The following is a 22463-nucleotide window of genomic DNA, read 5'->3' as shown; positions in this document are numbered from 1 at the left end:
AACCTTTTTTTATTTTCCATTTTTATTTTCACAAATATGGAGCTCCTTTATGACACTCGTACAGTGAAAAAAAAAGTAATTAGTAACTAATTACTGATTACTTCCTCAAAAAAGTAATCCCGTTACTTTACTGATTACTTATTTTCAAAAGTAATTAATTACCTAGTTACTTAGTTACTTTTTAAAAACACGATTTACAACCTAAATAGGTGATAAAGTGATAGATCTTTCAGCCCAATCCTACTTTTTCTACATAATCCATCATACAAAATATAATCAAATGGAAAAGTCTCTTTTTAAAACTTGTTTTATTAGTTTTAACCTTTTAACTTTATGCATCAAGCAAAAATGTAATTATATGCAACATTCTCTGACTGGAAGAAATTTGTTTAACATTTAAACCTATTTTCTGCACATTCCAGCACATAATATATATATGTATATATATATATATATATATATATATTTGTGTTTACACTCACTCTTTCAAATAGATGCAAGTAAAACACAGCAGAAAATAAATAAAGTCAAAGACTAGCGGTCCTGTTGCTCTATTTTCACCTGTAAAGCAGGAGTGGGGTGGGCGGAGGTTTACCCTGGTGCAGGTGTGCCGCAGCGGAAGGATACGGCAGTTTCTCTGTGAATTTCCCATTACGTCGTAGCTACTCGGTGCTTGTTTAGGGGTTTTTTCGCTGTAAAAAGAAGTTTTCTTCCCACGCAGTGAACAGCGGACGGTAATGTTTTTGTGACTTTTTATGGAATCAAACTCAAAGTAAGGTCAGTACTTCCACGCTTTAAACGCTGCACGCTCATACTCTCTCCCGCACTCGATATATGATCCATTGTTGATCTGCACACAGCTGTTGTCACGAGCGTCGCACTCGCTTACGTCACTGTCATGAGACATTCTCGCAAAAAAAATCACGGTTTTAGTAACGCAGTAACGCAGCGTTCCTACGGAAAAGTAACGGTAATCTAATTACCGTTTTTGCGATAGTAATCCCTTACTTTACTCGTTACTTGGAAAAAGTAATCGGATTACAGTAACGCGTTACTGTAATCCGATTACTTTTACAAGTAACGCGTTACTGCCCATCTCTGCTCATGTACACTGACAAACATGTTACATGGTTTAAGCAAAGATTTAAGATTTGGCGGGGTAATTTTATATTTAAGTAAAATCACTGTAGCAGAAATGTAAAGTAAATTGACAAAAAAAAACCCGCTATAATACTAGACCCAGTGTCTTTGTGGTGTATGTTTCCTGAGGAGGAATGGAAAAAAGTAAAAACTGAAAATAATCTTTTTATTTGCAAAATAGTCACACTTTAAAACAAAATTCAAATAGAAAACAGTATTTACAATTTCCCAGAATCATAAGTAAAAAAAAAAAAATCATTGATTAAAAATGTTAGCGCATACATTTTAACCTCAATTTTTATGCAGCCTCATTTCATGATGTTGTTTTTACAAATAATATACATAAATTTAAAAAATCATCATGAATGTATACTTTTCTGGTTGTTCATCTTTACAGTTTTTACATGTTAATTTATATCTTTTTTCTACATATTTACAAGTTTAATCATACATATGTACATTTCCTGATATGCCTATCGCCCAGTGTCAGCTGGGATGTTGAGGATTGTGGTGATAAAATAACTGTACGACCATTCAAGCTATTTTCATCTGCATTATTTTTCAGGCCCCTTCTGTTACTGATTGTCAGCAGTTCACATACAAACTGTGGACAATTCAGACACTGCACTGATCTGTCCATGACCAGCTGTCATCTTTAGCCAATACTATCCACATTTCTTACACTTTTTTTATACTCATTGCAATGTGTTACTTGAAAAGTTCCACAGAAGGTAAAGGTGACATCTCTGCTGTAAACTTGACTCAGGGTCTTGGTGTCACTGCTTCTGATAACAGTGCCCACGATCTACCTGTGAGTGAGTAAATGCAACTGCCACATTTACATTAGAAACCAGGTACTCTCTGGTTCAATATCTGACAAACACAGATCGCCATCAGAATTACAGAAAGGCTATTGTTTCAGGATACACGACCCTCTTGCCCCGGACAGGCATGTGATACCTCAGTTCCTTCCAAAACCTAGAGGAAGGGGAGAGGGATGTTGACAGCTGTGAGTCTGTTCCACTTTTTTCTACATCAGCTCCACTCATGCACGTCTTCCACCTTTGCCTCGTCCTCTGGTTCTTCCACCAACACACGGCACCCTGCTTCTTCCTCAGATGACGCACTGACTCTGGAAATAGAGCCAGTTGAGCTGGCGTGATCTCTTCCAGCTCAACCAGAACCACCTGCACAGTAGAGCTTAGATTAGACTCGGTGGAATGATTTAATACACATTAGGCAAAAGGGTATCTTTCTGTTTAAAGTTGTAGTTAGAATCAGATACAGGAAATAAACTCTGGGCTCTGAACTTCACGTTAATCAGTAATCCTGCATTCACTTCTTACATTTATCATTATTATTTAATATGTTTTGATTTTGGGATAGAAGTACAGTCAGTACTTATGAAATGCCCATCAGTCCTCCTGTTACACTCATGTTTGACATCACAAAATTTAGCACAGAAATAAATTTCTCAACTGCCTCTTTAGCTGATCAGTTAGCCTGATATAGGTGAGAATGGAAATCCATACTAAAAAAATCTGATCAAGATCGGAGCCATATGAATTTGATTTGGGCATCTGCATCTAGCTCACACATCACAAAATATTATGATGTTGTAATATTTTTTCCTTATACTTATCTATCTATCTATCTATCTATCCATATATATGTATGAAATACAGACTTATACAAAATTCATGTTTTTACATGAATAATTATGTGTTGTTGTCATTTTAGCCCATTCCTTGTGGTTTTAGGCAACACAAAGACCTCATAATGTCTGACATACACTACGGGTCAAAAGTTTTAGAACACCCCAGTTTTTCCAAGTATTTATTGCTATTTATTGAGGTCCAATGAATAGCTTGAACTGGTGCAAGGGAAGGGCTGAACTGTCAGAGGGTTAAAAAAAAAAAAAAGGTAAGGTTAACCAAAACTGAAATATAATGTGCATAAATATTTACAATTGAAAAACTATTTGTCATCAAAACTGCAAAGGATTGCTGAACTTCCACCATGCATTAAGGTATGCATTAAGAATACAAAGGGGAAAGGTTTTCTCTCTATATATTATAATTTACTGATGCTTTCCTCCAAAGACTCAGCAGCAGATAAGCTGGATGCTTGGAGAAGGGAGATCCAAGAGGACATAGATGAAAATGACTGGAACCAGGCTTGCTTAAAAGCACAAAAACAAACAATAAACACACGCTTTAAACTACTGCAATATAAATGGCTCATGAGAACCTATATAACACCTGTCAAGCTTCATCATATGTCCAATGATATTCCGGACATCTGTACTAAATGTTTAGTTGAAAAAGGAACTCTTCTTCATTGTCTATGGGAGTGTCCTAAAATCCAGGACTTGTGTTTAAGGTAAAAATTAAGGTAAAAATCCCTTTAAAAGGAAAACTCTGTGTACTTGGAATATATCCAAGGGAATTTAAGCAATCGGGAAAAAAAAACTAAATTACTGGACTATGGACTACTTCAAGCCAGAAGAGCCATTGCGCTATGTTGGAAGAGTATGGATGCTCCCTCCATGGGACTCTGGAAGAAGGAAATTGCAGTCTCTCTAGGCCTGGAAAGACTAACATATATTGCCAAGGGCAAACAATGGGACTTTGTGAATATGTGGAAGCCATATATGGATATTTTAGGGAGTTGAGGTGAAGGACATTTATGAAAAAGAAGGAAAAGAAGAAGGGAAGGAAGGGAAAATCTTGTCTATCCTAACCCATTGTATTTTTGTATTACTGTGAGAACTATGCTCATTTCTACATTTGAATGTGATGTAGGCAGGTTTGATGTATGGATGGATGTGTGAATGTGAGGGTGTTCAACATTTGTTTGTATAGTACTATAAAAAATTTCAATAAAAATATATGGAAAAAAAAGAAATATAATGTGCATATCAGAATTATACAAAAATTGTGTCGTCTTTTTCAGGGGACACAATATATTTTAACAATTTAAAGCTGTTTTGCAGCAATTGAGGTTAATCAAGCTTGATCGAGCTGAAGCTGGTGCAACTGATCAAGCTAGTGCAACTGATTCCTACAGGTGTTCCAGTTTTTCTGGATTACTTACAACCCCCTCTGTCTGCATAAAAGCAATGTTGGAACACACTGTGGTACCAAACCCTCGTGAGCATCTGTGAACAGTATTGTACTGCAGATAGTGGTGTGTTGCTACAAAAATGGCGAGAAAAAAAGGCAATTGACAATGGAAGAGAGGCAGACCATCATGACACAAATGTAGGTCTTTCCTACTGAGAAATTGCAAAGAAAGGTTTCAGTGAATAAAGTTTCCTTCACCATCAAAAGGCACTCAGAAACTGGGGCAAATGCTGACAGGAAGAGGTCTGGCAGATGAAACGCCACAAATGAATCAGAGGACAAGTTTCTGAGAGCTAACATCTTGTATGATAGGCGGCTCACAGGACAACAGCTTCAAGCACAGCTCAATAGTGGCCATAGTAAGTAATTTCAATTGAAGAGTTTGAGCTGCAGGGTTGACTGGATAAGTTGCAGCAAGAAAGCCGTTGCTATGACGTCAGAATAAGACAAAGAGGCTTGCCTGGGCCATGAAACACCACCATTGGACTACTGAAGACTGGAAGAAGGCATTATGGACTGGTGAATCAAAATTTGAAATCTTCACACACATCGAATTGGTGAAAGGATGATTCCAAAGTGTGTGGTATCAACTGTGAAACATGGAGGGGGAAGTGTGAAGGTCTGGGGCTGTTTTGCCAAATTCATGGTCGGTGACTTGGACAGAGTGAGAGGCCCTCTTAACCAAAATGATTACCACACCATTGTGGAGTGCTATGCAATACCCTCTGGTATGCACGTAGTAGGGCAGGGGTTTATCCTACAGGAAGATAATGACCCAAACGAAATGATAAGTTTGAAAACATGGAGCAGACAGCACAGAACTGGACACAAGAATGAAAGCAAAGCAACCTACAAGTGAACTGAACTGCAACAGATATGGGAAGAACTTTGTGAAGAATATTTGATTTTTATTGTAGAAAGAACGCCACGGGTGTGTTCAGCTATCATCTACCAAAGGTGGCAACTGTTAGGATGCCTGGGTCGCTGACCCAGGGTTTTTGAGTTTATTATATTATTTATAATTTCTAGTCTTTGGGTTTTCGTTAGAGTCATGTCTTATGGTTTGTCTCTGTGTAATCCTTAGTTGCTGTCTCCCCTGTCTGCTATATCCCCGTGTCCAGTCAGTGTCTGTGTCTGCCCTGGTCCCACATCTCTGTTCCCTCTGTTGTAGTGCCTGCATGTGAGTCTGTGTCTTTTGTTCAGTCTGTGTTATGTGTTTCCTGTTTTACTTTGAAGGTCTCTGTCTTATCTCAGTGTGTTCAGTTTACGCTTCCTTGTCTCGTCAGTTCTGATTTGCCCCAGCTGTGTTTCCCTCCTGTTGCCCATTCCCTGATTGCTCCCTCTATGTATTTAAGCCCTGTGTTTCAGTTTGTCATTGTCGCGATCTACTGTTTATTTAGCTGTGTGTTTTTCCCAGTCCTCCAGTGTAAGTTTATTTTTGATATTTCCAGTTATGTTATATTTGAGTTTAACATTAAAGCTGTTTTGAGTTTAAGTTTTGCCTCCGAGTGTCTGCACCTTGGGTCCTATTCCTGTCTGCACACAGCCGTTCCTTAACAGCAACTTTGATGAGTCAAAGGTTTTGGTCTATAAATTGATTCCATGCTTTCTTTCTTTTTCTTTTTCTTTTTTTTTTTTTAACTCTAATTGCTTATTTCTACTATGCTTTTATTTCAGAGTGCATGAAACATTAAACAGCATCATTTTCAATTAAAAACTGGAAAAATTGGTGTGTTCAAAAACTTTTGACCAGTAGTGTACATAAGAATGGACCTAATATGTACCTGTGTGCCAATTTTTGCTCAGCTCCTGATCGTGTAGGACATAGGTGTCAAACTCTGGCTCGTGGCCGCAGCCTAATTACATTTTATAATACCATACCAAATTATTATTAGAGCTGGCCTACTGGTATTATACAGCTAATATATATATTGTTTAGTATTAAGCTTTGCTTGTTCCATATTCAGTTTTTCAGCAAAACTTGTTTGAGTCCATAAGAAGAGATTCATTCTTAAATCTGGAGGAAGATTTTTTTTCAATAAATATTAACGTTAGCCCGCGACCTTGTTCCAGTTTTGAATTTTGGCCCACTTTGTATTTGAGTTTGACACCCCTGGTGTAGGAGTTCATGTTTAATAGCAAGATATGCAATTGCCTCTGTTTGACATTAGTCTGATGTCTGGCAGTTTTTTCAGAGCCTCTGAAGAGTGTCTATTTCCTCACCTTGAGGGAGCCCTCGATCAGCACTCGGTGCATTGCTGCCACACACTCCAGCTGCTGCCTTGTGTCTTTACAGACTTTATCACCGACATCAGAGCTTGTAATGCTAAAGCTGTCACTGGCATTTCTTTGACTTTCATCGCCGCATTCGCCGCTCTTAGAAATGTTGTTATTATTACTGCTGGTGCTGCTTGTATGTCTTTTGGTGGTAAAAGAGGAAGCAGTGTAGAGAAGGAGGACACGGCGGCTGGCTTGTATGTTTTCTTCAACAGAGTCCACCATAGCTGCAGGAGGGAACAAATGATGAAAACACACGGTTAGAAAATAGGAGCTAAATAAGTGAACTTAAACTTAGCTATATACAGCTCTAACAGTTATATTTAGAAGTTTATTCCTTTTTAAACTGAAAAGAAGTCAATGCAACCATCGCAGCAGACAGCCAAATTGCCTTTCTTCACAAGCTAATGCAATGCTACTTTTTAACTGCATGAACAAAAAATAAATAATTTGACTTTGCCACATGTTTTCTACTTAGGGAGTCACAGCAACTGGCAAAATATTTGAAAACGAAAAGGCAAGACAAGATCACCACAAAACAACTTATATAGACCCTTTCTCATATATACATATATAGAGAGTGAAGACAAAAAGAGGCTAGCTTTGACCACCTACAGCCCGTGGTATTTACTTAAAAATACACCATGACCAGCTAAACGAAATGCAAACAGAAGCTTTTTGGGTAGTCTTTCAAGATTTTAAGCTCGCTACGTGTAAAACAGCCTAATAATATTTAAGATCTTGAAGTGATCTGCCAATAATGGGTGGGATTAAAAAAAAATCACAAATTAATTTAAAGAAAAGCATGAAATTGTGGTTGTTATTATTATTTTTTATAATACTAAATGCCAGTCCTTCTTCAAACAGTGCAAGTTAGGCTCTGTGGTTTAAAAAATGGCTCTGGGCCACATGTCTCCGTACTGTTTGCTGTGGGTAAATTACCTTGCCCAGGCAGGCAGTCACGGCCTGCTATGAAGAGTTTGTAGTCGCAGGCCCTTTCCAACACATGAGGCAGTGTTTGAAGGGCAAATGTTTCCACATCCTTGCTGAATCCGAGGTCACAGGGCTGTGGGTATGCCACATAGGCATCGTAAAGCTTCCCATCCAAGTCTAACACAAGAAAAGGAAAAGTTTATGACATGCATAGTTTCGACTAAAACCCTCAAAATTTGATCTTTCAATTCAATATTTAGAGCTGTCATCTATAAACTCAGTTATTCTAATTATTGCTGTGTTTATGCTTTGCAACAAGAAGTTCGATTTATATTGTCAGACAGTTTGCTACCAAGCAGGGACAGGGACAGTGCATGTAATTTATTGCAAAATGACCCCACGACACCAAGCCATCGGGAAACCGGCAGATACGCCTGGAGTTCACCGAGCATGTGCAGCTATCCTGCATTGTTTCTTAGACTGGAAACAAATTGGAGACATTATGTCAAACATGTATAAAAACATTTAAATTCACTGAATAAATTCAGCATGAAACAATTTGTTGAAGCAACAGTGTAATAAATAAATAAATAAAGTTACCAATATGCTAATTGATGATGACAGCAAACAGTAGCTACTGCATTTGCACTTTCCTTTTGAGGTGTTACACATCAAACTACGTGCTACTTCTGTGTTTTGCTATCTGCATATACGATTTCACACATGTCAAACTGTGTGGGTAACGCTGTTTTCCTTCTTGTTCGGGTTTTCAAACAGTACTTTTCTTACTGATTCAGCCATGGATGCTTTCTGAAGTCTTAAGAATCATCGACTTTTAGCAAAAGCAGTCCAGTGTTTGCTATCCCTTTCTTTCATAATCAGCAAATGACATTTGATGAGAAGCAGAGTAAGCAGTCCTGTGGTTAGCTTGTTTCCTTTGTTTGCTCTCGCTGCTGACACACGCAGTAAAGTTTATGACTCTGTAGGTTGTCGTGAATATGTGGGTACTGTGTGTGGAGTAAAGGTGCGAGCTGAAAACATTGCTTGGGGTATTTCCATTGTTAAGTACTGTACTGTTAGATGACATTATTGTTGCTATTGTTTTCTGTTTATAATACGTAAATCGATTGCACATTAATAACTACAAAGCTGCTGAGAACTTACCTTTATTTTTGTAGAAGACTGGAAATGCTCTCCTGAACCACAGCACTATTTCAATCTTAAAAAGGTAGTATAGGGTGACGGTGATGATAAACAGAACCATCATACCACCAAGCACAGATCCGATAGCTATGCCACTTGGATCTGTGGAGATGAACAGCAAACATACCAGACATAAAATTTTAGATTGTATATTTGCTGCTGATGCACTGGCTCTAAATTCATTATGGCTTCAAATGTCTAAAAAATTACTTTTCAGTCAAATTAACATTTATATCAGATTTAACTGGTATAAAAACAGCATAACATAGCAGTGTAAAAATGTAACTGTTTTTCAGCTGTTTTCTCTTGTAATGTTCATATTTTCACCAGCATCTTTGAAAGCATAAAATTTTGCCTCTGGTTTAATTACCGTAATTGTCGGGCTATAAGCCGCTACTTTTTGCACAAGCTTTGAACCCTGCGGCTTTTAGTCAGGTGCGGCTTTTCTATGGATTGTCCGTGATTTTTGTGATATTGTAAGAGGATTTGTTTTGTTTGTTCCGCTGTTGTACGGCACTACGTTGCCTGGCGGAAGGGCATGTGATCAGACACACAGTATCGGGGTTCAAGAGTGGTATGTTGGTCACATGTCCGTCCACCAGGCAACATAGTGCCGTACAAGTAGCGCGAAAAACAAACTTCAAAGTAGCGCTACGCGTTCAGCGGGAGGCGTGGATGACGAGCGGCGATAAACTTGCGAAAAGCAAGTTATGCCCAACTCCACCAGTGGATTCTGACAGCGTGGAAAAGTGTGAAAACATCCATGATCACCAACGGATTTCGAAGGGCTGGACTGCTGCCACGGCCCTTCTGAGGGTGTTCGACTCTGACACTGACAACGAGGATTTGTTTGGTTTTGAAAGTGACAACGAAGGAAAGAAGCGGAGAGTGGATGACGAAGCCATCCTGAGCCTGTTCGTATCCGACACTGGAGAAGAGGACTTTGGTGGTTTTAGTGGTGAATGACTGACTTTTCTTCTTGTTAAAGCCGTGTCACTGCACCTGAGCCTAAAAGGTAGTCCGAATCTATTTTTCTGGTGTGCTGTAGGTTATTGTTATGTACTACATTTGTTACTCATTTATGAAGCACAGTACATGTTTCGTACTTGTAATTACCGCTACTTGTACATATACCTAAAAAGTTATGCAAATATGTACCCGTAACTTGTTTTTCAAAATATTAATAAAGGGGTGTGTCTCCAAACAGCCATCTCTTTCCTGACAATCCCCTTTGTGCATATTCTCTTACATATGATAAGTCAACATTGAAACACCTGCAGCTTTTAGTCAGGTGCGGCTAATGTATGTACGAAACAGGATTTTCCCCTGATTTTAGCTTGTGCGGCTAATATTCAGGTGCGCTTTCTAGTCCGGGAAATACGGTATGTATATTGAGTAGATTGAGCAGGCTGAACAGCTCCCTCTGCTGGTCATAGTTCTAATAATGCCTCCGAGAACTACAATTCATGCATGTTTGTAACAACTTCTAATCCTCTACAAATAATATTTTAGATATAGACTCCTTTGTTATTTTGTTTGTTTGTCTGAATATTAGATGCTATGCTGGAGTAAGACTTTATTTACCTTGAACATGGCTCTGTTGTCATGATAATAAATGTTTCTTACATGAGCCACGTTTGCTCTTTAAGGCCTCGCCGAATCCTGGGTTTTTACTGTTATACAGGTGATTTCTTAGTGAGGTACATCACCATGATGACTTATTGAAATATGTAAAATTGTGAAAGTATTTATCAAAGCTTGTTATTTGATTGACCTCAAAAGATTTTCACAGATTTTCATTTTGCTGTGTGTTTGACTAAAGCAGTGCAGGTTTCATACTAAGTTATTAACAGGTCCAAGTCATAACAATTACTGTATATTAACAGTTCATTCTAGGGATGCAACGATACCAATTTTTTCAAACCAATACGATACCGATACTTGGATCTGAGTACTTGCCGATACAGAGCACAAAAACCGATACTTCTACCACACACACACACACACACACACAAATGCAATGAATTGGAAGACAGGTTTTAACATATTCCCTGCCGATAAAAAATAAAATCTTAATAAAAATGACCACAAAAAAATTTCAAGTGAAAAATAAGCACTTCTGTTAAATTATTGCAGAGTCTCCACATTGTAATTTAACAAAATATCACTGAACTATTGCCACTGTCTCGAGCTTTCAGAATAATAAATAAACACTTCTGTTTGGAATAAAATAAATACAAATTAGGTTTGCGAATAAAATAAACTTTTAAATTATTGCAGAGTGTCCATATTGTAAACAAACAAACAAAATAATTATTATTAAATAAATAATAAAATATAAAAAATTATGTGTAGCGTTCGACCCGATAAACATACGCTGGGGCTATTGTTTTGACAGCAAGGCTTTTTATTTAGAGATGTGGGTTTATTCACAGCCACTCCCGCTCTCTGCAACTGTCACGTCCGCTCTCCCTCCGACTGTCACTGTCAACATAAAAAGACACACAATCAGTGTCGGAACCCAGCACACCTGTCGACCTCGCCCCTGCGCCGCCCCGGGAGCTCACTGTGTCACCCCTCCTCTGCAGCTGGCCAGAGACCACACCCACGCCACATTATAAAATAAATAATAAATAAAATAATAATTGGCCCCCTAGTGGCCAATCTAAAAAACTACAACAGAAATGACAAGCCACCCTCTGATTAATGAAATAAGTTAGTATCGGTTCATGGTATCAGTTAACTTTTACGAGTATGAGTACACACACATTTTACAGTATCGGCCCCCGATACCGATACCACTATCGGTATACCGATAGTGGTATCGGTACCGATAGTGTATACCGATACCACTATCGGTATCGGTGCATCCCTAGTTTATTCAGCTATTTATTCAGCTGTGGGACCCTAACAGCAATTTGACTGCATTGTTATTATGAGCTGTGTTCATTAAGTAGAAAGTTTGCTAATGTGTTTGGTTTAGCTGGTGGTTTAACACCTATCAAGAGGCAAAACATTTACATTGAAGGCAAAATTTTCTGTATTGTAATGAACTAATTCTTATTCATGTATAAGATAATCACTTAAATGAAAAGATTACTTGATTAAGTAATTGTGAGAACATGCAGTGGTATTCTCAAATGTAAAGCTTTGATTGCTCAAGGTTAGAGACAAACTAAAATATCATGTTTGGGGGAGACTCTGTTTTTACCTTCTGGTTGCAGACTGAAATATCTTTCAGGAAAGCCCCTGTCACTGTACGCACGGCAGGTGTAGTTGACGTAGAAGTCCTCCTCCCTTAGCTCAGAAAATATCAGCCAGGTCTCTAACCACGCACCTTTACTGGAGCCATTTTGGGGCAGCAAACTGTTGAGGACAATCAGATGAAACGGTTAAAAGGTGATGTGACAAAATGTGGTGCACTGTGCCTGTTAAGACAGGCGTCTCAAAAAACATCAACTCTGAACACTGGTTCACCGATAAAGCAGATAAATTAAATAGATTTAGAGTAAAAAGGTACTGACCGCTGTTCTAACATGTGGACACGGTGAGAGGTGTTAGTCTCAAAGAATCCACCTTTATCCAACCAATAAATATCAACGAAAGGCTTCCCGACACCCGGCACAAACACCAGGCACCTTTTACTGAAGTTGTACCCTGAAAACATGCGCAAACAGTGACTCAGTATAAACATGAAACTGTATATTTAGCATTTACTCTCCCTGCAGAAGTCTGTGGCTTTCGACACAATATGTTGGCCTAAATGAAGCCTGAGATATATAAATATGAAATCAACAGAACACCACATTTCTCAGAAGATCTTACATTAGAGGACTTACCTCTCTGTGCTTTGATTACATCATTGGAGGGTTCATGCACTTGTGGAACCAAAGAGTAATCCCCTGAAACAGAGAACATCAAATGTAGCTTACAGTAGAGGTTGAATAATCACAAAGATATAATGGAAATGGAATCATATTTCTCTTTCACAGTTTTACAGTAAGCAAACCTAAGAAACCATTATTACTAACAAGTGTCAAGATAGTCTTTGAGGCCTTTGGGCTGGGATGTGTTGGGCAACCGTGATTCTGTCCTTTCAACTGCGCTCAGTGTAGAAGTCACGATACCTCAGCTCCCTTGCAAGTGTTTGGGAGCTGTTCTGTTCTGTTTTGTTTGTGTTTGAGGGCGTTACTGTATATGTCGGTCAGTTAGCAGTCAAACATAAACCTTGCTTGAATAACAGAACAAAGACACAGCTGCTCCTCTCAGCTGTGTGGGGGCTCCTGACGAGGTCTTTATCTTGTGTAGCCCACGGCAAACACAGTTTTTGTTTTGTATTTCTCCGTCTTGTGCCACATGCTTATTCAAGATATAACATAACAATTTTCACTAAGTGAATCTGTGAATCATAATTTGTATCTAGGTGCTAACCTATAAGCTACATGAGGCTTAGCGGGGGATAATTATGACACAGTCAAACCCAAGTAAATGAAAACCAAGTTGAGTGCTCGGAAATACCAGCTTTATGACAGAAGAGCATTGTGCACATCTATACAGTTACTTATTGTATCATCACTGTTATTTGATAATTCATCTTCACATATGGACCAAAAAAATCCTCTTTTTTCAGCTGCTCCCTTCATGGGGCGCCACAGCAGATCATCTGCCTCTATCTCGCCCTATCCCTATTGCCCCTTTCTGTCGCACCCACCCTCCACATGCCCTCCTTCACTACATCCATGAATCTTCTCTGTGTTCTACCTCTTTTCCTCCTGCCTGAACGCTCATCCTCAGCATTATATGTCTAACATAGCCCCTTTCCCTCCTCTGCATGCGTCCAAACCATCCCAGCCTTGCCTCTTTACATTTGTCTCCAAACTGTTAACATTAGCAGCCTCTCTGATATGTTCAATGCTAATCTTGATCATTTTTGTCACACCCAGTATAAACCTATATAGATCTTCAAATCCCCCAGCTCGGCCTCCTGTCTCTTTATCATTGCCACCATCTCCAAACCGCCATTATCATTATCTTCCCTCCAGTCAATACTTCCATTGCTCTAGGTGGTCACCTGCTCCCTGCTCTCACTACAGGTCTGCAAACATCATAATTCACGTCATCATGATCCTGCCTGACCTCATCTTCACCCTGTCCATCACTATCGCAAACAGCATGGTCGATCCCTGGTCCCACCCCCACCTTAAACACCACCACTGTCTCGTTGTCCTCATACATGGCCTCCCTCACATACTTCTTCACCATTCCTGACTAAGTCATTCAGAGCCAAAGTTCCTCTCCTAGCATACAAAAGTATGTCATCTGGACCAACTGCCCTTCCACACTTCATCCTCTGTGTTTCTCTTAATCTACAATCTCACCTTTGACCTCTGCGCTAATAGTCTCTGACACAGATCCTTTGATGCCACCCAGGGTGAATGTCAGAGTACAGGTATAGGTGCCTTTGTGTTCAAGGTCCACACTGGTAATTTTCAGTCTGGTGCCCCAATACTCATAACTGCCTGTCCCGTCCTCTATGGGGTCACAACCCTAGAGGGAGAAACACACAAGTCTTTTTTCAAATTAACAATGCATGAAGAAAAATGTTAACTATTTAAATTGGAGAACAGTTTACAGCCACTGGGATAGTTTTGATGCTCCTAATCTGTTCAGATAGACATTTAAAGAGTTCCATGATTTTTAATATTATTAAACTGTTTGTTTCCCTTCCACAAAATTAAAGGGCACGCACACAAACACACCGAGACTGGGATCTGCTGTCAGTCAAATTGCAATTTTTAAACACTCGTATCTCCCCAGAGTTTCAATACATTCCTGGTATTGATAGAAGTTGGAATAGTGGGAGAAAATAGTTGAGGCTGCAGCTACTGTGCAGTCTCTCCATTAAAACCATTATGTTTCATGCAGCACTCAACAAGAATTCTGGAGAACTCACTCTGTACCACTTGATGGAGGAAGAGACGTTGTAGCTGTTCAGCTTATTCATTTCGTTCTTCAGAGGGCAGCTCAGGTTGTCAGTGACTCCTTTTGTAAGTAGCTGATAAGCTTTCCTCGGCCTTCCACATTCTCCTGTAAGTTTTTCCTCCACCACCAGTCGGCTGGCCTGCCTGTAGCAGTGGGAAGGAGTCCTGTTGGGAAATTAAGTAGAAATATTATGAATGAATAGATAATTGGGCACACTCGCCCTGGCAGTGAGGGTCATTGTTTGACCTTCTTGACAGTCAAAAATCAAACAATATTAATATTACATTTATTGGGATTGTAAGGGATCTTGATCTTAGATCTAAATATAATTCTGTGGTGGGGATAGATAATATTGCAGCAGTGCCGCTGCACAGGAGGCGGACGCACATGAGCGGCATCCGGTTGTTGTTGTTGTTGTTGGAGTGTGTGGCTGCAAGCTGCAAAGCTGCAGCTCGTGTGTGGACGGCAATCGGAATAAAAGTGTTTGAAAGTACTGAGATGTGGGCGGTTTCGTCATTCTCCTATTACAATTTCCAATACAGTAAAAGCCATAAACCAGTCTGTGTTCACTGTGATTACTGATAGATCACGGAGGCAGTTTGATGAGTTGTGTAAGGTGTAAATTAATACTGTGTTCTATTCATTTCTAATATTTCTACTTCTACTAGTGCTTCGTACCTCAGTATGGTCACATAATCCCCACTGTCATTCATGGTTACATTGAGAATCCACAGAGTCTCCTCGTGCACCAGGATGTGACCAGTCTGACTGCTGATTTCTTGGCCTGACACCGAGTTGTACCACGTGATGTTGTACGGGACAGTTTTGAAATCAAAGACCTCTGAGGAGACCAGTGTGCTTCTCAGCATAGCCACATCTCCAGGAACAGAGAAAACCCTCTCAAACTGGAGTTTGTAGTCAGTACAGTTCTCTGCAACATACATGTAAGTGTGGAATAGAGAAAAAAGTTATTTAACCTTTTAATGCTGAGAAATCAGACCTTTCAAAGTCAAAGATAATGTTGTTATTTGTTTGAAATTAATTGAATTGAACTGAACTGAGATGTGACACATTTCCTGCTCGATATGTTTTATTTGAACTTTCCCAAGCAGAGTTAAAAATCAGTGTTGTTGTAATTCTATCCCTGGCCACAAGAGGGCAATAAAATACTTCAGCTCATGCTAGCGGCTCAAACTGCAGCTTGGCAAAACATGACATATAATAAATTTACAGAAACATTTAAAAATTTGTTAATGTGTTCAGTGTGTGTGTGTGTGTGTGTGTGAAGCAGTGTTACTCAGCTCACCCTGTTCAAATCCGCTACAGATCCCACACAAACCAAGGAAAAACACAAGGCTTGCCAGTGTTGAACTTGAACCCATGGCTGAAAAACAAAGATACAGAACATTTAGAAATGAACATGCTAAGAGTCGCAGCAAAAACCTGAAATGGAAATCAGCTGACCTAGTGCCAGGTCTTCCTGCGTCTTTAAATTACATCCAGAGAATGTGAAAAGCCCAAGAGCCTTTAAAATCCAGCAAAAACCAGAGAAACTGAAAGAGCTAACTGTACACTGCCTGATATTTTCTCTCTCCTGCTCACTTCTCCTTTCTCACGCCATCTAGCTCCTTCTCTTGATCGTGAATGACTAGCGCTCTGGTATTTGAGGAGCTGCGTGTGTAAGCCAAAATGCTGCGTAATGCTTTATGACTGGAAGCAGACCCAGTATTCCTGATAACAGTCCAGTGTTAAGTGTTGCTATTAACCCTTCAGGAGGAACTGAATTAAAACTGGTGAATTTGTATGAGTGTCGGACAACATCAGATTTGTTGCTATGCAAATCATACCCCCAGACAGTAAAATGTCAAGTTGGACTAAATAAATGCACAACCCGAGCCTCCGTTAGTTCGCCAACAACACATTAAATAAAGTTTACTAAGATCAACAAAGATAGTCGCCATTCTTCCGAGGTTTCTTTACAATTATCCACTTCTAGAACAGTTTGGTTGCCTTAACCTTTTAACGAGCACAAGATCGTTTGCCAAAAACTGATTTCCAGTGTTGCCGTGTGTGTTTTTTTGTTTTGCTTTGTTGTTTTTTTGATGTGTAATGTCTTTACTTATATTGGTAAGTAGATTTTAGTGAACAGGATTTACGGGGTTATATATAAAATTTTAAAATGACCTGTTTTTTAAGTATCTTTATGACTCTGCGTTATTGTACCAACATTAAAACCCCTTTTGGCCACTAAAAATATCTTTATGGAACTATTGTTATATAGTTGCAATTTCTGCTATCCTCTTAGCCACTTTGTCAAAAACTGACAGCTTGTGATACCAATGTTGTTTTGTGACTCGAGATGACTTATTTTATATTATTCATGAGGGATACATTTGATATGTTTCACTGTTTAAAGGCCAAAAGTTTATTCATGGCAGTTTAAATACTTGTAATCACTTTTTGGCAAATGCCAGAAATCAGTTTTTGGCAGACGATCACTTTTTGGCACATCGGTAGCCTACGCCCACTTACACACACATGCAGCGTAATGATTGTTTACGCAGGCAAGCTTGACCTTCAAAATAAAAGCACCATAATTTGAACTAAATAAAATAACAAATTCCACTTTAATATGGTCATTGGTTTACTGAAACCCACAATTGCTCCCATCGCATCCATCGTGATGAGTGCGAGTGTGTTTATGACTGTTAAAGTGTTGTACGAATATGAATGTGAATGCGGCTTGTAGTAAAAAAGTGCGCGCTGAGACCGATTTGATTTAACTGCATGTGTCAGTAGTTTTATTGTGGTTGTTTACACATAGTGAGGACACCGGGTAACCTCGACAGATTGCGGCTGTTTAGCCCGTTGTGTTTGGCAGTGAACATTTGATCTAGTTTTAAACAACATGTAAGCAGGGACTGTGTTTACAAGCAGATAAACCAGAGTTTGTCTTCAAAAGGTGCAAAATGTGGGCCTGTACAGGGCAGGGGTGCCACCAAGGGAGGTCAAGGGGGCCGCTGGGCAACCCCCAAAATTTGCTGCCCCGCCTTAGTGCCTCCGGGCAAGACTGCCCTATGTTGGTAATAATGTAATAAGGTTGCAGAAAAGCTGGTGCAAATCCCTGGACAGATCACTGGTGCATCTCAGGGCATAACATAACATAGAGACAGGCAACAGTTCACACTCTTGCCTGATCTAATATTTATGATTCTAATTCTTATATGATTGTAATATTTATTTGTCTTTCCTGACCAAGTTTGCTCTTAAAGTTAACTCTATTCTGGGAGAGCCGATGCTTCTGCTCGGCTCTGCTGAGAATCATTAAAACAATGGTTGGGACTTCCAATCAATCACTCAATCAAAACAGATTATTTGGTTTTGATATGTACCTATTCTTAGTGATATCCGCTGATATCGACAATTAACCAGGCAGAGAATTCTTTTTGCTCTTTGTCATACTTTTTAAAGTAAACTATACTTGCCGACAGCCTATTAAAACTGGAAACTCTGGTTTTATGGTGTGTCACCCCTGTATGGCCACCTCTATGAAAACATTCTGGAGGGGACAGGGACACAGACAGAAGGGCAGGGTGTGGTTGAGCGAGAGCGAGGGTGAATGTAAAGAAGGTGCGGTGCTTGTCACAACCACGGCAGTGAATCAGAGAAGTAAAATGTTAAGGTCCCAGCAGTTACTTTTTCAAGCAGAAATAAACACGCCCACACCTCCCAACAAGCCAGAGGGATGGTCTTGCTTCACCAGCTTTTGTGTGAATGTAACCGTAACTTAGTTCCCATGTGTAAAAACAGTGGATTGAAGGGGCCTTTTAGTTCCCTGAATCAGCTCCTGTGAGAATCTGAGTTGAAGCCCAGCATATGACATTTTCTAATAAAGAAGCAATAAAATTTAAAATCTTCCCAGGAATTCAGTACCAGCTTTAAGTGCCGTTAGACGCAACATCTGGGTTTTTTCACACCTTGTTTCTTCTGGCTGACATCAGTTCATGAGTTTGCATAAATGTGCATGGTTTTCTCATCAGTTCAGTGTGGTTTACGCATATGTCTGGGCAATTATTAAAACCAATAGAAGACCAGAGAAAATGGCATTTAACTTATTAACTTATTACCAGCCTTTCACTGAACTAGTACTGGTATTACGCAGTCAGTCCAGTCATGAGTCCAGTCATCAGGTTCAGCTACAATTAAACTAAATGACTAAAGCAGAAGGCAGACGTGAGTGTACTGAGTAAGGGGTGACTTACTCGGTACATTTTCTACATGGATCTGAATCAAACATGCTGATTTACTGAGTGATTAACAGCTTCACAGATCCATTCATGTTTGATCCAAAATGACTGTTACTGCTGGTTTTAACTTCCCATTAAATTATTTGCATGGATGTGGTTAGAAAGCGCCAGAGGAAAAAACAAAACACTGCTTTCCTAAATATGGTACAGAAACCTGTCATTAACAGCACACAAGCAGTTAAAATAAAATCTCAATTGTTTCATAAATTCCCATCACCCCCACCCGACTTCATCCACCCATCTTCTGAAACTCTGTATGAATAGTAGTTTAGCATACATGCTTGAACCGGTTGAAACAGCAGCTGTAATACTCTGTATGAGGTCACGTTCAGATGAGATGTAATGACAGATTTTTTTTCTAACACTGCGTGACTTCACACCCGCAGAGTCTGTAGCTGCAGATAGTGTGGAAACTTCACACAAAACAAGTGCAGTGCTTTCCTGTGTTGAAAAGGTGATAAAATATAGAAAAAAATGAAAGGAAATATAAATTTAAAACATGACAGATATTAAACAAATGTGTGTGCCAGTCCCGGCTTTCACGATATTGTCCCCCCCTCCCATCAGTAGTAATTTAAAAACGTTTATAATGCTTTAACAGCTTTGGGGCGGAAACAATCTGCCACTGAAGGTGCTCAAGAACTTCTACTGCTGCGCCATCGAGAGCGTCCTGACGGCAAACATCTGCACCTGGTTTGGAAACAGCACCAAGCAGGACAGACGAGATCTGCAAAGAGTGGTGCGCTCGGCCGAACGCATCATTCGATCAGAGCTCCCTGACCTGCTGTCCATCTACACCAGGCGGTGCAAGACCAAAGCTAGGAAGAGATTGATGGACCTCTCCCATCCCAACAATGGACTCTTCTCACTGTTGAGGTCTGGGAAGCGCTTCCGCTCCCTTAAGGCCAAAACAGAGAGAATGAGGAGGAGCTTCTTCCCCCAGGCTATTCGGGCCCTGAACCAGGTGTAGGACTGGACTCTCCCACACACATCACATCACCACACGCACCACCACACTCTTCCTATAATCCTATAATTCCTATAATTTATAATCTTGATAATCTCTTTCTGCTATTTGCAGTTTTTTTTTTTTTTTACTGTAAATTCCTAAGTTAATTTGTAAATTTTGCAGTAAATTGTAAATACTGTAAAACTTTTTTCTGCCATTTAATGGTCGGGCATTGTACAGCTACAAGCATTTCACCCCCATGTCATACTGTGTATGGTTGTGTGTGTGTGACAAATAAAATTTGAATTTGAATTTGAAACTGTTTTTAGTGTATATGACCATGATTTCATTGCATTGCATCGTCTACCCGATGTTTCGTGACGGTCCGATAATGAATCTATCAGCACATCTTGAGTCGTTTGCAATTTTAAGTAAAAAGAAATAAATTGGTACATAATATCACAAATCGGTATGGTAAGTTTTGACAATCTGCAGCAAGGCAAGCAAAGGCTTTTAGACGAACATAGTAGCAACGAAATGTGTGCAGCTGCTGTGGGAAGAAGGAAAGGAAATGATCTAAACCTCAAAATTCTCACCTGTGCATCACGATACCGGAAGAGCTACTGCTGATGGGAAAACTATAATGAATGGGAGATTACTTGTGGTTAAAGAGGGCTCCAGTGAACGCTGTGAACGTGTCTTAAAACTGAGTGGTGTTTGTTTAGTTTTGTTTCATCAAAATTTTCCACACCTTTCTGTGAAAAATGTAACCAGCATGCAGTGTGACACCACAGATAAAAACAAGCCAGTGCCTTCCATAAGTGTTATCCTGGGTTCACAGGCCAACCGTCAAAGGCAATATTGGTTGTTATCGAGACTTGGCTAATATTAGTGCTTTTATTGTTGGCTTGTGTTTTTTTTTACACTGCATGCAAACCACACAGGATCTCGATGACACGTGTACTTTTCAAGTGGTTGTTGTTTGTTTTGAGCAGAAGCTCTTCTGAAGAAATCTCGTTTCTAAGAAGAAAAGGTTCACAACATTTTGCCTGTGAGAAACAGGCATGCAAAAGCAGGCTCCATCTATCTAAAGCTTATATTCACTCAGTTTTTGTTCATAAAAGCAAAACAAATAATGGAGAATAAATAAAGTAAAATAAAGTAAAATAAAGTTGGCTAAGTGGTCTTTAGATTTAAACAAAAAATATTTTCAACGTATAAAAGGAGAGCTGAATTTTAATTCATTTTAGACCCAATATCTGTGTCTGCTTCCAGTGCATAGTTTAGCTATTTAGACAAGTTCAGGCAGAGAGGGGCGAGCGTGGGAAGAAGTGAACTGGTTCATCGGGTCACGCTGCAGACATGAGGCTGAAGAAGACAGAACCGAGTGAGTCACCGGAGGTGTAAACCAGCGGGCAGGTCAGGGATCCCAGTGGTTGGCTGCGCAGTGGATTCAGACTGAGCTCATGTTTACCAAAAGTCAGATGACGCTTAACTTTTTCTTTCTTACTGCACTTTTGAATGACTCAGAGCCACACATGCACTCTTTGTAAAATGGTGGTGTACCACCTTAACTCCAAATAGATTTATGGTTGTGTAATATTACACTTTTCAGCACCTTATCTTGGTACCACTTTCACACATGACTGGTTTTTATCAGTGCAGCTCAAAATATTGCTTCCTGGCAGGAAAGAAGCAGGTTTCCCAGCCAAGATCTGCATATTTTCAGCACTATTTGGGTTTTTGGAAGAGAAATTCTCTATCATTTTTGTCATTGGCAGTGTTGCAAGACCTACAGTTCATGCACTATTACAGCTACAGTCAATAATAAACTTCAAGCAGACACCTTATGTTCTTTATTTTGCTTTTTTCCCTGTTAAATACACTGTAATAACTGTGGAAGCTCACATTAAATATAGTTCTCAGTAAAACAAAAGTAGAGATAAACTCTTTTTCAGTCTTTGGTCTACTTTAAGATCTTCAAGATCAGGTAGAAAGGGATCATCCATAATAGTTCATAACTGTTTAATATTCGCTGGGAGCTATTTGACTGTTATTCAAATCCATCTACAAAGGGCCACACAGCTATGACAGACTTGTGACATGCTAGCTTCACCATGCGTAGTTCACAGCAGACCTCCCATATGATGTAGCTTTCACAGATGCCAATGACAGTATTTGTACTTTTGTGTATCGTGCACCTCCATTACTTTGTATTGTCACTGCCAAAACGCCAGATAGTGAAGTTTTCTCTCAATTCGATCTATTCTCGTTCAGTGAATTTAACACAGGACCATGAATCCGGCGTGAGGCACACAAATCTGCCTTTGAGCACAGTGTATCCACTCGCCTGCTGTTCAGACCTTTTGTTTGCAAGGGGTAGCCAATCAGAGCAAATGTGACTTAAAGGGACAGGAGCTAAAACACCAATACTAAGGAGTTGTACCAAGACCCACTATAAGATAAATGACTATTCTGAATAATGTCATTAGAGTTAAATAATAATAATAATAATAAAAGTTTTGGACGAATTAACCAGAAAGCATT

General features: G+C 39.5%; 1 protein-coding gene across 4 annotated transcripts in view; it reads right to left on the bottom strand.

Annotated features, from left to right (window-relative positions):
* Positions 1 to 1292: 1292 nt before the first annotated feature.
* The window catches only part of LOC146500085 (interleukin-1 receptor-like 2), a 32911-nt gene continuing 11740 nt past the window's right edge, over positions 1293 to 22463 (bottom strand). For 3 of the 4 annotated variants that reach the window (XM_085135408.1, XM_085135409.1, XM_085135410.1), the window contains exons 2-12: positions 15967 to 16044; positions 15339 to 15591; positions 14632 to 14824; positions 14057 to 14225; positions 12518 to 12580; positions 12203 to 12335; positions 11890 to 12044; positions 8640 to 8780; positions 7485 to 7652; positions 6489 to 6769; positions 1293 to 2327 (exon numbers count right to left, since the gene is read on the bottom strand). In XM_085135408.1, coding sequence (XP_084991534.1) covers positions 2040 to 2327; positions 6489 to 6769; positions 7485 to 7652; positions 8640 to 8780; positions 11890 to 12044; positions 12203 to 12335; positions 12518 to 12580; positions 14057 to 14225; positions 14632 to 14824; positions 15339 to 15591; positions 15967 to 16042 — 1920 coding nt within the window. In that variant the 5' untranslated portion in view covers positions 16043 to 16044 and the 3' untranslated portion in view covers positions 1293 to 2039. Of the gene's footprint in view, positions 2328 to 6488; positions 6770 to 7484; positions 7653 to 8639; positions 8781 to 11889; positions 12045 to 12202; positions 12336 to 12517; positions 12581 to 14056; positions 14226 to 14631; positions 14825 to 15338; positions 15592 to 15966; positions 16045 to 16124; positions 19706 to 22463 lie in introns of those variants that run through there. The other variant, XM_085135407.1, reaches the window with a different exon arrangement.

Source organism: Neolamprologus multifasciatus, chromosome 16 (genome assembly GCF_963576455.1).
Source record: "Neolamprologus multifasciatus chromosome 16, fNeoMul1.2, whole genome shotgun sequence".
NCBI classification, from domain to species: Eukaryota; Metazoa; Chordata; class Actinopteri; order Cichliformes; family Cichlidae; genus Neolamprologus; species Neolamprologus multifasciatus.
The sequence above is the reverse complement of the archived record's forward strand: the minus strand, read 5'-3'. Positions and strand labels throughout refer to the sequence as shown.